Genomic DNA, 16,225 nt, shown 5'->3' with positions numbered 1-16,225 from the left:
CCCCCAATATACATCAGCAGCTAGCAGCAGCAGCTCAGAACACTGGTCTCGCATGCTGAGGCTTGAGCAATAATTAATTTCCTCCCCTCTCTCTCTCTTACTAAGCATTTATTTCATGCATGCAAATACCCTCTGACACGTGCACACCTCTTTGCTCAAGCTTCACACAGCAAAAGATGAAGGTTTTTGCACAGTCATGTGCAAAAACAGTATCACCTTTAGTTGTATGGGCAGTGATTATAAAAAGGTAACTTTCTAAATATGGACGAGCTATGAGGCACACAAGAGTCATGCCAAAATAAAACTCTTCGCCCTAAATGCCGCGGCACCCCTCTTATCCTGCTCTGCATGGCTGCCATCAAAACAGCAGCGCGATGCTCTAATTGGGGAGTAATGCAGGTTTGAACGATGCAGGAGGGAGAGCTCGCTGTTGCTGCAGCTCTACAGATACACGATTTCAGCTTGCTAATCGGTGCAATAATACTGATACTTTTTAATAAGAAAAGAAGTTTAATTATTTTGCCTTTATGACAAATAAACTGATTCCTCTGCGCAGAGGATTAAAAACACACCAATGAGCTTCACTGCTGCACCTGATGACGTGTTCCTACATTAGCATGAGCGTACACACGCTCACACTGTGGGTTTATTCTGAGTCAATCCCACGTCCTGCTGCTGTGAACACTTACAAGAGCACCAAATGTGCTGCAAACCTTAACAGATGCTCAATTTACTCCTGTTTGAGTAATTTATGGCTGAAGTAATTTATTCTCTTTGCTGAACAAAACCTATATGTGTCTTATTGTGTTTATTTTTACAGCATACATTAGGTATGAAAGTTGAAAAACTGAATGCTTAGTGCTAACTGTGAGAAGAAATTACGTTCAACCTTAGTTGTTACAGCTAAAAGAAAGCAGAGCAAAATCTAAAATCTGAATGTAGAAAAATAATCACAAAAAGTAAAAAAAGGGCAGCTTAAAGGTTAAAGTAGCACCACTCCAGTTAGAAGCAAAATGCTAAACAATAGTAGCTAGAATATAAAGCAAGCAAAATATAAGCTAAAGTAGCAAAATGTTAGCTTAACATAGCAAAACACAAGCTACAATTAGGAAAAACGTAGCTAAAGGAGGAAAAGTCACACCACTTAAAAGCTGCAAAACACTAGCTAAAAGCAACTAAAGGCTAGCTGAATGGAGCAAAATGCTACCTAAAAAGCTAATTTTAGAAAAATGCTAGCTAAAATATAAAAGTAGTAGCTAACACACAGTTAAAATGAGCAAAAATGCTAACTAAAACTAGCAAAACTGTACTAAAAGTAAAAGAGCTAAAAGGCTTGGATAAAAAGGAAAAACACTAGCTAAAACCAGCTAATTACTATCTAAAAGTTATAAAAGGAAAGCTACAAAACAGAACAATTTTATTAAAGTAGACTGAATGTTTATGAGGGAACTGAATGATATTTTTTCTAAAAATGTAATTAATGCCCTGCATGAGATAACTATTTTGATATTTGAATCTTAAAAAAGTACATGTTCAAAAAGACAACGAGTAATGTGAAACAGGATCACTACAGTGTGAACGTCGCCTCTGTAATTATAACTGTTGTGCTGCGTGTGGAGATGGACCCTAACACCTCAGATTCTCCTGCCAGGACAAGTTCAAATATTTGCTGTGAAAAGAGCAGCTGTCCAGCTAACAGCAGCTCAACATGACTAACTTTACACTGAATGTCACTGAATGCCTCAGCAACAAAGACATTAGCTTTAATTTTTAAAAAATCAAAGCCCTGAAGTTTAATTATGCATCACATCTGAAGAGGTCGCCGCCTCTGTTTTGAGTGAGACAGAGTTTCTCATCAAAAGTGCTTCATGCTAACATGGCTACTATCTTTGCCCAAATATAATTTACTGCAGTCTCTAAATTATACTAAGCGTTTAAAGCTTTTGTTTCATTAAATGTTTACATGTAAAGCAGCTTTCTTGTTGCAGTTGTATTTAAGGTTATAATAATTGTTATGGAGACATTTCTTTTAGACTTTCAGCACTTTATGCAGAAAGTGGCTGAAATGTTTTACTGAAATGCTGCATTATTTCCTGGGAAAACATAAAGATTTGTTCAGGTCTTAGTTCAAACTTGTTGCTGGACTGTGTGCCCTGAGGATTCTTCTTTAAAGTCATTCAGTGAGTGAAGCAACAGACATCAGAACCTCAAATGTTTCCACTCAACGTGTCTGCACTTTGGCCATAACGTGTTACACTTACTGAATAAGGATGAAGTTTCTCTGAGTGTTCTGCCTCTCTCCGCTGCAGACGGATACACCACCGACGACATCGAGTTCTACTGGCGGGGCGGAGACGGCGCCGTGTCCGGGGTCGACAGAATAGAGCTCCCACAGTTCTCCATCGTCGACTACAAGCTCATCTCCAAGAACGTCGTCTTCTCAACAGGTACAGGACACGAACGTCAGCTTCTTCTTCCTTTAAACGTTACAGTTTCAGGGTTTTGTCTGTTTGATGTGAAATCCACAAAAACTCAAAACCTAGCATGTTTTGAAGGAATGCACGTTGCCTACATGCTTTTAGGATGTGTATATATGACAGATATATGGCCTTTTTTAAAAAATTAATTTACCCCAATCAACCTATTAGTGTTCAGGTTATGTGATGGGGATGATTCTCACCTACAGTATTACCAAAACTATTCTTAGCTCAGTTTGTATAAAATGGAAAAATCTACTTTCATACAGGCCTGGGTTTAATTATATGCTTTTATTGGGCCGACTTCAAAAGTTAATCAGCTGTAGATGTACATCCAATGATTACTTCCTGTGATTTCTACAATATTTTGCTAACAAACAGTGGTTGTTTCAGCATTTAATGCCAAAGTTTAAGCAAAGGTTTGTTACACATCATACTGGTCCAAACTTTAGCTGACTATCTCCTAAAGTGACGATGTTTCAGCCATTTTTGTGTTTGCTTAGTTACACAGTGGCAGCCATCTTGAAGGGGACCGACTCCAAAAGTTTCCCAGCGTTTCACTGGAATCTGTCTTGCGTTTATAGAGATTATTTTACTAACACAATATTCACATTATAGCCTTTTGGTGACTGGTAGTAATAAAAACTGCTCCCTATCTATGTGAGGCTCTGTAGGGTCATAAGGAACATCAGCTCAGGTTTTCCCTCTCTGCCTCCTGCAGGTTCCTACCCCCGCCTGTCCCTCAGCTTCAAACTGAAGAGGAACATCGGTTACTTCATCTTGCAGACATACATGCCTTCCATCCTGATTACCATCCTCTCCTGGGTCTCCTTCTGGATCAACTATGATGCATCGGCTGCCAGAGTGGCCCTGGGTAGGACCCCCCCCCCCCCCCCGTGCTCAGCAGTGACCCAAAGCCGAATGATAACGAACCATGAAAGGAGACGTTTAACATTTTACACTTGCAGCATCTACGCTGTATTAATAAGCCTGATGTGTCGACTCGTTAGTTTTTCCAGCTTTTACTGTTTTTTTTCCTCCTTTTTTTGGCTCTAAGCTCGTGAATGATAGGCTGCCTGGCTGAATGTCTGTTGTTCGGAGATGACTATATGCGTGACTCATGCAGAGCTTCTCGCTCTGCAGCCTGACCTTGAAGCGCGCTGTCTTTCTCTCTGCTCGTCTGTCTGTCGGAGCCCCGCGCTCGCACACACGCCACCCCAGCACCCAAAAATACCAGCTCATCTGCCAAATCACAGCCGAGTTACAGCTGAACGGCGGGTTGCTGAAATCAAACCTCAGTGTTTTTCTACTCTAAACTCCAGCCTGCCCGAGCAGGTTGGAGCCCGGAGCGAAGGGCGAGTTTAAGATGCGCCTACGTGCTCACAGCATCCAGAGAGCGTGCAGCCAATGAGAGCTGCTGCTGCTGCTGCTGCTGGGTTATTTATAATGTGTGTGAATCTGACCACATGCAGATTGTGCAGGCAGATGAGTAATGTATCAAACACAATGTGTGTGTGTCATGAAGCTAGTTGAATTATGTTGTGACTACACACAGGTGTTTCCAGTAACAATGTGGTGCTTTTTTTATTTAGTAACAGCATGTTCTGTATCAGTCCAGAGACGAGGATATAAACGGTCTGACCTAACTAGTTTTATGAAACACAAACCAAAGCCGTCTCTGGAGGTTTTGATGGATGGATTTATCCATGCGGCGTCATATTCTTTCAGGCTCGTTTGTTTAAAGTAATTAAATAACGTATTCATGTTAACGTTCACTTAGTCCCATACTTGAAAGACTGGCACCTGAGCTTGGTTATTTTGAATTTGCAGTGAAACAAGACAGGCTTTGTGATTTCCACACATCACTGAATAGTTGAACTAAAATACACAAATACACTCGAGGCAGAGCTCATCTTTATGGAGGTGATGTGCTTTAAAAAAAGAGAAAGGTGTGTTGAATTTGAGCAAAACAATGCTGAGATATCTGTAACATTATCTGTTTGTAAGTCACAATTTACAGCTGAAATTGTAGAAAAATGAACTAAACAACCAAATATTTCCATGACTTATTCTGAGAATAATTTAGTCTAAATTTCTTGACATGCTTTAATGCTTCGCCAACTGTTTTTTTCCTGCTAAACCACAGCTTCTTTGTCATGGTAAAGGACTATTTAAAGGGGGTATTGAGCAGAATCAACTTTTTTGAGCTGCATCATGTTATAATGTCATTCCTTCATCAAACACATACCCAGGGTTGCTTTGACTCATTCCTGCATGTTTGAGAAATCCTTGAATCTCCTGTGGTAGCCATGTGGAGCTGCCTAAACACTTGCTGGTACAAAGCTCCGCCTGTTTACACAAAGCTCCTCCCTAGAGCTCAGTCTGCAGCTGAGTTCCTGCCCTACAGAGCACCCCACCCCCGAAATATTATTATGAAGACAGTGCTGAAGTGGGAGTGTCCGAAATAAATGGAGGTTCTTTAAAAGACAGAGGTCAATTTCAAGGTGTTTAGATAACGTAAACAACTGAAGGTAACAGTTACATGACTGTGGTTGTGAATTGAACTATGGGCTTGGAAAATACACAATACTCCCAAAAGTTAACAAAAACAGCTAACAGCATAATTGTTTTCTTTTAGAGGTTTAGCTTTTTCACTAACAAAATGTTAGCAGACCAAATAGCTTTCGTTAAATTAGAATATGCCTACACTAGGTCTGCTAACAGCTAACTAACAAACTAACATTAACAGGTTTGTATCATATGGAGCCCGCGAGGGGACATGGGGGGATTTTTTTTCTTTTGCGTTCCCACACAATACTATTGCGTTACCTTGCAATACTTTTGCGTTACCTCGCAAAATTGTTTTGCATTCCCACGCAAAAGTTTGTTTTGTGTATGAACTGAATTAAATCAGACTTTTATTTTGAAATATCCGGTTAACAAAACAGGATGTGTCGCCACAAGTTCGTGAAGTTGACATTGATGTTGCGTGGCTGCACTGTGTTAAAATATCAGCATGTGACATACTTCCATGCCTGGCTGTGTGATATATTCATTCTGAAGCTGAATTAAAGCAGTAGGCTAACTCACTAAGGGTGAAAATGTGAATGTGTTAATAAACCAGTAGGCACAACAGTGATAAATGACTTTTGTGAGGGAACGCAAAAGAAAAAAAAACTCTCATGTCCCCTCGTGGGCTCTGTAGGATCAGTCCCACCAGTCTTCAACTGGAAGGAGACATGAGACCTGACTTGACAGACTTGAGTGACAGCCATTTTAACAAATTGCGATTAGGTGCTAGTGTTAGTTTCTGTTAATTTCTTTTCATGTTTAGAGTTAGAGAAGCTATATTTTTAGTTAAGGAATAAAGAGCTAGCAAAGCTAACTTTTTGGTTAGCTGTGCCCAACACTGCTGAGGACCAAAACTGTTACAAAACCTGATTCTCAAATCTAATGTAACGTTCATCTGTCAGTGTCTCAGCACAAGAAGAAAGAAAGTTTAAAAGCGTATTAAACTCTTTCTAAAACTGTGACTCCTCTGGCCTGCAGGGATCACCACGGTGCTGACCATGACCACCATCAACACCCACTTGCGAGAGACGCTCCCTAAGATCCCCTACGTGAAGGCCATCGACATGTACCTGATGGGCTGCTTCGTCTTCGTCTTCCTGGCCCTGCTGGAGTACGCCTTCGTCAACTACATCTTCTTCGGCCAGGGCCCCCAGAGACAGAAGAAGGCGGCCGAGAAGGCGGCCACGGCCAACAACGAGAAGCTGAGACCCGACCCGAACAAGGTAGGCGCGATCAGACGACCTCCTCTGACGCTCTCTGTGCTGGTCTGTCCATATAAATGTTTGTTTCTGTGGGAGCGAATGACCTTTTTCTCCTCTCAAGGCCAGTGGGATTCTGTGATCAGTCGATGTCCTTCACCTGCGCTCTTTATGCCAGCTCTCCCGTATTTCAGAGCGTACGTCTACAACTTCGGAGTGAATGCAGACGCAATCACTGGTTGTTAAATACTTTGTCTCCACATTTCTGTGTCTCCCAAAGGGCTAAAAAAAAAACAGACTGTGAATCCAGAGCCTTCTCTTTAAGTTTCATTCAGCACACTTTAGAAACCACAGCGTTGAGACAAATTCAACAGATAAAGCACTCTTTCCTTCTGAGTGTTGGCAAGCGACGATTTCCCCCTAAGTAACAGTGCTGATTTTGTATGCTTGCAGTGGCTGGTGGGAAATGTAGTTCAAAGAGATGATGCTCTGTATGCCAGAATGAAACAGAGGGAAATTGACGCGTATGACTCGATGTGGGATCCCATCTTTGTGGACGATGCCGCATTAGGACTAGGCGATCAAAGAAATAAGGTACTGGAGGTTCTGCTAGTTAAAAAAAGCTATCATCAATCTGAATCAGTCCAGATCAGAGGAAAAATGTGCATTTATTTAATTTGTTTTTTTGTTTTTAATAGATTTTTAAGGCAACCTTGATCATCACTTTCCACCATTGTGTTTTCCCTCCTCTCTCTTGGTTTGCTCTTCATGCATTTTCCTGACAAACATGGCTTATTAGTTTCATTTCTACAGGCACTGATTTAATCCTAATTCTAGCTGTTCATCTGAACTGACAACAGCCGTAGATGATCGTAGGAAAATTTCATTGTGATACAAATTTATTTTTAAAAATACTGTGTAATTTCTGAAACATTTGATATTAAGTGATGCAAATGGAAGTAAAAAAAAGAAAAAGAAAGCACGAACTATAACAACATATCAGGGATGGGATTGGGATTAGAAAGATGCTCTTCCTCAGAAGTCAGGCTATGGATGAAGAAATGTTCCCAACAACGCCTCTCCTGACTTGCCCCCGAACCTTTTAGCCCACTCCTCCATCTCTACAGAGTCCTTGCTATTTCTCTCAACCTCCTCCTGTCACTTTTGCTTTATGTATATTTATTTATTTATTTATTTATTTATTTATTTATTTATTTATTTATTTATTTATTTATTTATTTTTGTTTGCTTTTGATTTAGTTTGTCTTGTGGATTGGCAGAATTTTAACCAGTTTGGTTGAAATTCTGAGATGACAATGAAGGTTTCTCCATGAGTTTGTTGGAGCGCACTGTGCTGCTCCCCTTGAAATGTTATTTTATAATTTTCCTGCTTGTGTTATCACTCAGACAATGATGGACAGATTATTAAAGGGGTAGTTCATATGTTTTGAAGTGGTGCTCTGTGGAAAGGTTATGAACAATTACTATGTTATCTGTTGTAGATAGCTCTTTGAAAGTCCTCAGTTGGAAATGAACTGGGAGTATAACTGTCAAAGAGTATAATTCTGACCAGTCTGATAAGCTAACACTAGCCGGAGTGGGACCAAGTGGATTGCTGCTGCTTTAAAACTAAATAGATTTTAGCCCCAGGCCTTAGGCTTTACAATGAACTACATACAATGCTGGGCACAGCTAACCAAAAAAGTTAGCTTCTCTAATTCATAATTCACTTACAAAATATATAAATTTGCTAACCCTAAACATTGTGGAAGCCAAAGCTAACAGCTAATTGCTAACTGTTAAAGACAACTGTCTCTCAAGCTGTGTTTCCATCAACGTTTTTTCATGCACATTTTGAAGTACCACATCAGAAAAGGTGAATGGAAACGGCATGATTCAAACAAACTTCCTCTAATTCGCGAAAAAGTTGATATGCTCACTTGAGGTGTTTTTTTTTTCTTCAAAAGAGTTAATGCGCAAAAGGAGAGTTGGAAACACATTTGCTGAATAAGTTCTAACGTAGCGAACATTTACCTCACATGTTTGATCATCTGCTCTCGCTGTCTGAACGGTACCGGTACCAGAGTGGCAGCAGCTGCGACTGCAGCAGGACCCTCCTCCCGCTGTCGGCGTATTCTCAATTATTCCTGTAGCGTGAAGAGAATTGCATTTCTTTCTCTACGTCTCCAGACAGCATTAACGTCACCAGAACTAGTTGATATGATGGAATAATTACAACTTTCCTGATAGTAGCAACACGTTCCCAATAACTTCTCTCTATTTTCTTGAGATGCATATCCCTGCAAGTTTGCAACTTTTACTTCCTGTTCACTACACACATGCATCTGACGTAATTAATTCGCTTCAAGCCAGTTGATGGAAACACGTCTGGTTCGCATTTCTTCGTTTTTTTCCTTTTTGCCAAATTTTAAAAATTTGCTCAAAATTCAGATTAAAATTGGATGAAAACACGGGTTCAGTTCAGTCTGAATCACTGAAGACTGGTGGGACTAACAAGCCTGTTGATGTTAGCTTGTTAGTTAGCTGTTAGCGGACTTAAAGTTGTCAAAACCAAATTTACCAGAAGCTAATTGGTCCACTAAAGGTTTTACAGAATTACTGAAAAAGCTAATCTGCTGAACAAAAAGATCGTTCTGCTATTAGCTGTTAGCTGATTAGTGGACAAATTCCCAACAATGACTATATGTTTATCTACAAGTGCAGAGAGCAGAAGGTTTGCCGTAACACCGCTGATGTAGGAGAAATTATATTATTTATATAATATGAAACTCGTGTTTGTTTAAAGGTTTGTAAAATAACAATTCTTGAACTTCTGTGATGTTTTTCATTCTGAAGTTGATTTAATACACCAACAGTCCACTTTGATCTTGAACCCAGCTCTGACTAGCCATAGCCTCATCAAACTGGTCAGAATTAAACATTGTTTCTCCAAACTGAGGTTGTTCAGGAAGTTATCTAAAGCAGGTAAGATATTAACCGTTCATACCTTTCCCACAGAGACCCACTTCAGCAGATCTGAACTACCCTTTTAAATAATTGATTCAGTGCTTTAAAAATCTTCACTGTAAGTAACACAGTTTTGACTCATTTGCATTCCCCATTTTAGCACCTCATCTGTATTTTTACACACTGAGCTGCTTAGTTATCATTTCCTGATTCAGGTCACTTTGTAAGAATTAGTTGATCAGTTCTTTCGCAGTAACTTCTCACGGCTCCGCTTGTTTTTGTTTGTATTTCTTTTATTTTTTGCACCTTCACACAGATGACCCCGGACGACAACATCCTCTTCAGCACCATGGAGATGAAGAACGAGATGGGCGGCGCCGGGGATCTGTCCCGGGGCCTGGGAGCGCCGGGAGATCCCCGCAACACCATGCTGGCCTACGACAGCACGACGCTGCAGTACCGCAGGGCGGCCATGGCCCGGCAGAACTACGGCCACAGCGCCTTGGAGCGCCACGCCCAGAAGAAGTCCCGCCTACGAAGACGGGCCTCGCAGCTCAAGGTGAACATCCCAGACCTGTCCGACGTGAACTCTATCGACAAGTGGTCCAGAATGATCTTCCCCACTGTCTTCTCCTTCTTCAACGTGGTCTACTGGCTCTACTACGTCCATTAAAACCCGGCGGCGTCTGGAGGCCGGCTTGTGGTCGGCACGTGACGAAGAAGAAGGGTGGTGGGGGCGGGGTTTGGGAGGAAGATGCGAGAGCGAGAGAAATGCGTGCTGACTTTTTTAAAGCTGGTTTGTTTTAAAAGGAACACAAGGAGACTTCAAAAACTTTTCGATGGACTGCAGCGGCACCCACTTCAGTCAGCTGTGGCTCTTTCAGGATTTGGGAAACACCTTCAAACAGCAGATGGACGAGCACTCAGAATAAAAAAAATCGAAATAAAAACAAAACAGACGAGTGAGCTTTGAAGAGACAGAAACGGTGCCTGTATCAGAACTTCAAAATATATCACTAATATTTGTCATTCGTAGCTTAATCTCTGTGGATCAAATATTTATGCTTGTGTTTGCATATACTTTGAGGATTTCTTTTTGTTTTAGTATCTATTTACTTCGTAGCCGAGCCGTCTGCATCCGGGAAAGCTTTATAAAAAAAATTTTAAAGGAGTCATACTTGATAGTCTATTTTCCTATAATTACTGTATATCAGAAACTTTCTTTAAAAGCATGCTTACGTTGGATTTCATTTGCATTTCAGTCACAACAAAGACAAAGCATTTTTAGTTGTATTAGTTTCTTCTGTTAGTTGAAGTTTGCAGCTTTTTTTTGGCGTGAATCAGCCAACCTGGGCTGGATGGTGACAGGTGGACAGCAGGGGCCGCTCTCCAGTCTGAGCACCCACATAGAGCTTTAATTACTCATTTTCCGAATGGGTCTGAATTATATCCGAGGAGTGAGCCGAGCTGTGTGGTGGTGGATGCGCCGCTTTTGCTGGGCTGAAAGTTCATTTTTGGTGTATTTTAAATTATTTATTTATTTATTTATTTTGGGTTCCATTTGACTTTTCCGCCATCGTGCAAGAGGCTGGCTTTAACGCAAAGCAAAGCGAGCGCAAAGAACTTTTCTGACGGGTTTTCATTGCAAAAAAAACGAAGCTGCTGCGTAAACATGGCAATCCACAATCATCATTATCCGTAGAGTTGAATGATAGAAGTAAGATGCATTTTATTGTGATTAGGTTTCCGTTAATTAAAAAAAATGTAGATAAACACAAATCATGTTTGAAGAAAAAAAGCGATGATTCATTTTTATAAACCAGTGCTCACATTATTGTATAAATACTACAGATTTATTCTATTTAAATTGCTTCTTTGTTGTTGTTTTTGCAGTTAAATTGCAGCTCAGATGTTCCATTCACTCAAAAATAGATAGAAACTACCTAACTTAGAAGAAAATAAAACATAAATCACAACATTGCTGACTGTACTTTTGAGACGTTTTCTTTCTGTCTAAATTTTCTTTTCTTTTTTCTTTTTAATGGACTCTGAAAGAGTCTACTTGCTGAAACTGAAGCACTTCCAGAAACCAGAGACTTTTGGGTCAATATTTCAAGAAATGACATAACAAGGGCCCCCTCCTTCACACACACACACCCCTACACACACCCTCACACACGCACGCACACACTATCCAGGCAAATATTGAAGTCAGGCATATTTTGTACAAAGTTTCTGTAAATTCTAATTGTAATATTTCATAATGACTGTAAATATCTTGTGTAATATCTGTCATCAAATACGAAGATGTATCTAAATTCAATTAAAACTCGATTCAGTCTATCACTTCAACAACGGAGTTCATGGGTGGCCGTTTTCCTGTGTGAGTGTGGGGCCGATGGCCGACCTTTGGCCTTTTGAGAGTGAATGAGCGCGCGAACAAGTGATGTCGAGGCGGGGACGGGTGGAAATAAAGAAATAAAAGTAAAAATGCAAGGCTGGGCGGAGATGTGAGCACTGCAGCTGGGTGCTGCTGGCTGCATAATGGATGGAGAGGCAGAGGAGCTGAAGCGAGAGGCTGCAGTGGTCTGGGCTCGGCCTCTTGGCCCCTCGGGGGGGGGGGGGGGGGGGGGGGGGGGGGGGCAAAAAGCGCCTGCCGCAGAAAAAAAGGAAGAGAGCGAGCAAAAGAATATATATATATATACATATAAAGGGAATCGTCCATTCACGCCTCGACCTCTAACTGCGTCCTCCCTTCACTCTGCAAACTGTCTGCGCCTCCTGACCTGAAAACATAAAAGGAGGATGGTGAATATTTAATGATGCAAACCACGGAATATTTAAAATTTCAAAAGGAACTTTGTTCTAGCAGGAAATAATGTGCAGCCAATATTTAGCTTTGAATGTAAGACTGGGCAGATGTAACTTGTACAATTTTTTATCACTATAAAGGAGGAGCAACCATGTAGTGGCCTCTGACTGTGTGTTTTCTTTGTTTGTTTGTCAGCAAAATAGCACATGAACCACTGGGCTGAATTCAATGAAACTATCAAAAAGTATTGTTTTGCATCCATAACTGGTCGCCTTTTGGAGTCAAACCAATTCAAGGTAGCTGAAGATGTGTCAGTCAACACAAAAATTGCGCTGACTCGGTCCTTTTTACACATACTGAGCTAAAACTGGGTGTGGTTGAAGCTGAGAGTCATCCCCATCACATAAAGAGTTGCATGAGTTTGTGTGTAGAGAGTGTGTTATGTTTAAAATTTGACCAAAACTTCCATCTCTGTTAATTTTCAACATACAAAGGCAATCTTTGTTTAAAGTTTTTGTCACAAAAAATCTACCAATTAAAGACCTTTATGTAACTGAATTCAGAGTTTATCATATGGCTTAAAACAGTGGTTTCCTCTCTGGGGTTTATGTTGAGAATGACTCTCAGTTATAGCCAACCACACAACGTTTTAGCTCAGTGTCAGTAAAATAGAGAGCTGTAGCCATTTGTTGGCTCAGCTGTAGTCTCCATCTTGAATCGGGTTGACACTAAAAGTTAAAAAGCTGCAGAAGTACATCCAATGATTACTTTCTGGGAGTTCAAATAAAATCTGTTGGGTGGTTTATGAGATATTTTACACATAGACGGCTACACAAACATACAAAACAGCTCTATGACTGCTTATCTTTTATAGTGATGGGGGACAAAAAGAAAAGATAGAGGACAGACCAGCTGAGACATACCGCTCTTGTATCTGTGTGTGGATGTAGAGGTGTGTGTGTCTCCTAGGAGTGAAATATCTAAGTGCAAACGTACCTATGAAGGCAATTTGATGTTAAAACTGATGTGACGTGACACGTAACCTTGTTCTTACATGCACTGGTTAAAATGCTCTCTGCACTGCTACATAACAGATGAATTACCTCACAACACCAGACAGATGGTTCGTGCTAAATTGGCTTTTTTTCTACCCCCCCCCCCCCCCCTTCAGAGGCGGCATTAGTGTTGACATGTAGGAAGGCAAGGGGGAGGCAGATGCTTCCTGCTTTGTGGTGTTTCCATGTCACTGGCGTAATTAGGAACGCACAGACCTCTGCTCAGCGGAGACGTGTTTGTATGTGTGTGTTAAAGTTTTAAGAGTGGATTTAGTTGGTGTGTGTGTGTGTGTGTGTGTGTCGGTGGACTCACAGCTGAGCCCCTGCGAAGTTGGCGCGCCAACCAAGCCAAGCCCAATCAGTGCTGACTGGGTGAGAGTCTGACAGAGTCACGTCACGCCACTCCCGTTACACATATGTGATGGAAAAACAGGCTAAGCTGGCCCGGGATGGAGGAACATGAGAGGCCCTTTAGGTCACAATTCAAACGGCCTCTCGTAGTGGAACCCTGTTGTGTCATGGGTACACACAGACAAAACTGGGTTTTACTCATTTTAAACAATGATCAGTAAATGAAGTGGAAGATTAGGAAGAACATATGAACAAGTTTCATGTGTATGTTCTACAGTGTACATGCTGTTTGACATTATTTATTTATTTGACGTTTGTTTGGTTGGTTGGTTTTTTAGAAGCGTCTGCTTCAATCAGGAATTTGAAAAAAGAAAAAAAGTTTGGCAGCCGGTTTTGGAAAAGACAACATATGTTAACATGAGGAAGTGGAAAGCATCCTACATGCGTGCCATCTGTGCAAAAAAACTGTCCATCTCACAGTTCTGCACACACGAACTTTAAACATTTTCTCTAGCCTAGTTTGCATAATAAAGGTGGTCAAATTAAAATTCCCTAATAGCTTGATTGCCTTTACAAACAATGCTAACATAGGAGCTATCACATGACTTCTGACGTTTTTGCAGAACGTAAACACGCAAGCAGAAGATTTTTAGGAGTGCACAACTTTTTCTGATCGATCATTAAAAAGTCTGACCTGCTAATTCTGATTTTTTGCATAACTGACACTGTCAGGTATTATAAGGTCACAACACACCTTCAATGTTCCAATTTTATTTCATTAAAAACACTGAAACAATACAAACTTGTTTTAACTGGACATTAGAAAGTACTCACAGCAGGGCAAAAGGGGACAGTGGCTGATTTTCAGACGTTTGTGGAAGTAGACGAGAAGTCGATCTTTTCCACCAATCTTATCAAAGTATCATCCGATCTCTGATCTCCCAAATATGTGTTGATAAATCGGTGCACCCCTAATTTTTACTGATTAAAATTTTCATTATGTATCTGTGTTGCTCTGACGAAAGCTTGATATCACTACTTTAACTGTTGTAGATTGCTTTTTGATTGACCTCGGGAGAAACAGAGTCTGGATTGACAAGCTAACAGCTAAATAAAGTGGGGCAAAGAGGATTGCTGCTGTTCTAAAAGAACATCTTCTCCAAAATGTCAGTTTTTTTTATGAAATCTGTTTTCTAAACCTTTAAATCAGAGCAGCCCAAAGTGGGGCCGGCCCACCAAGCCATTTGATTAGGCCCACCAGCAGTTGTCTTGGTTACTAGATTATAATTATGTTAAGATTAAATATAGATTACAAGTAAAAGAGACAGAGTAGATTTAAGCCCAAATCTAGATTTGCGCACCTTATAAGACCCCATTTATTCAAATTTTAAATTATGAAAAGTCCCATGAATCTTTGCTGCCTTTTCCCCTTTATCCATGGGCTGAAAAAACTAAAGAATGTGGGCAACCACACTGGCTGCTAGCTTAATCATAAAAAATAAAACAACCTTTCTTAAGTATTTGTATTTCTTATATTGTTGCATTTGGCCCGCGGCCCTCAAGTTGATTTAAATTTTGGCCCTCTCAGGGAAAATGTTTGGGCACCCCTGCTTTAAATCAATATCTATTTGAATTGGCACAATTGTTTAAACAGAATACAGTTGATTTTTGCTAAATTTAGCAGTAGCATTCTTGTGCAGCCTGGGGCGTTTCTCTAGGAATATCATAATATTTTTACTGGAATAATTACGTAACGTGAAACTGAGTGTTATTTAAAGGTTTATGAACTGCTATTTCAATGAATAACTTATTACATCAAAAAGTAAGGGAGTTTATGTTTAGTAGATTATTTTTTTGTTACAATGCTTTTTGGCAATAAACCTTATAGTGGTCACCTGATTGGCAGCACCTGGGGGTACCAGTACTCAAAACAAGTGTCAACAACAACAGCAAAATAATCGTTTTGGTAGAGACGAGTTGGCAAATTTTTCATGTGCGCAAGCCACAAATGCAAGTTCCTTGCAAATGTGGCACTGTTTACAAGGGAAATTAGCAGGCTTTCCAACAATATAAGTTTTAAGAAGCATTGTTACAAACAAAGAAATAACCAACAAACACATATTCCCTTACTTTATGTGCTACATTTATGCCATTTTAAAGACTGGACTTGTTTTAAGACACCCAAAATCCACGTTCAGCCTCAGTACCACCTGACCAGATGTTAGCTAGGTCAAAACTGAATACTATTTCATTTCCAAAGAGCAATCTACAACAAATAATATGTTATTTATAGGCTTTCCATATAACTTCATTCGATAGGATCTGAACTATTTTTAATGGCAGTAAAGGTCAGGGCTTCCATTCAACGCATCGACTCGAAAAGCGACTAAACATTTCGGTCTCCTTTATTTATAGCTGTTGTGAAGATATGTGGTATGTATTCTTGTTTGTTTTCTCTTAACCGTCTGCTCAGTGTTGAATTGTTGCTTTAATCTCTTTAAGATCTGAAGCACCAGTTTCCTGCGCTGGAAATATTTGACTCTCACGCATTTATCACATTAGAGGCTCAATGAAAGGAGTGTTTTTTGATGCATAAACTCGTGACTTTTATTTTTATTTCACATCAGGTTATAAACTGTCATAAACAAGTTATGATTACTGAACTATCAAATATTTTAGTATAATCAGCTGAGTCACTTTAGATCTGGCAGACATCTGAGTGTAATGTCCTTATTTCCTTGAATGGCTGGAGAGACAGGAATGCAAACGCACCTGTCAAAGCCAAAAAACAGA

The 16,225-nt window shown here is 40.2% G+C and overlaps 1 protein-coding gene across 3 annotated transcripts in view; it reads left to right on the top strand.

The window, feature by feature from the left end:
- gabrb2a (gamma-aminobutyric acid type A receptor subunit beta2a) overlaps positions 1–11,573 on the top strand; it is a 57,799-nt gene extending 46,226 nt beyond the window's left edge. The window contains exons 6-10 of one of the 3 annotated variants that reach the window (XM_014008846.1): positions 2,310–2,447; positions 3,199–3,351; positions 6,027–6,271; positions 6,701–6,841; positions 9,531–11,573. In XM_014008846.1, coding sequence (XP_013864300.1) covers positions 2,310–2,447; positions 3,199–3,351; positions 6,027–6,271; positions 6,701–6,841; positions 9,531–9,887 — 1,034 coding nt within the window. In that variant the 3' untranslated portion in view covers positions 9,888–11,573. The remainder of the gene's footprint in view (positions 1–2,309; positions 2,448–3,198; positions 3,352–6,026; positions 6,272–6,700; positions 6,842–9,530) is intronic. The other 2 variants (XM_014008860.1, XM_014008852.1) reach the window with 2 other exon arrangements.
- Positions 11,574–16,225: the final 4,652 nt, after the last annotated feature.

The sequence above is a fragment of the Austrofundulus limnaeus genome, unplaced genomic scaffold, assembly GCF_001266775.1.
Source record: "Austrofundulus limnaeus strain Quisiro unplaced genomic scaffold, Austrofundulus_limnaeus-1.0 Scaffold1, whole genome shotgun sequence".
In the NCBI taxonomy this organism is placed as follows: Eukaryota; Metazoa; Chordata; class Actinopteri; order Cyprinodontiformes; family Rivulidae; genus Austrofundulus; species Austrofundulus limnaeus.
This window is presented reverse-complemented; position numbering and strand designations above follow the sequence as displayed.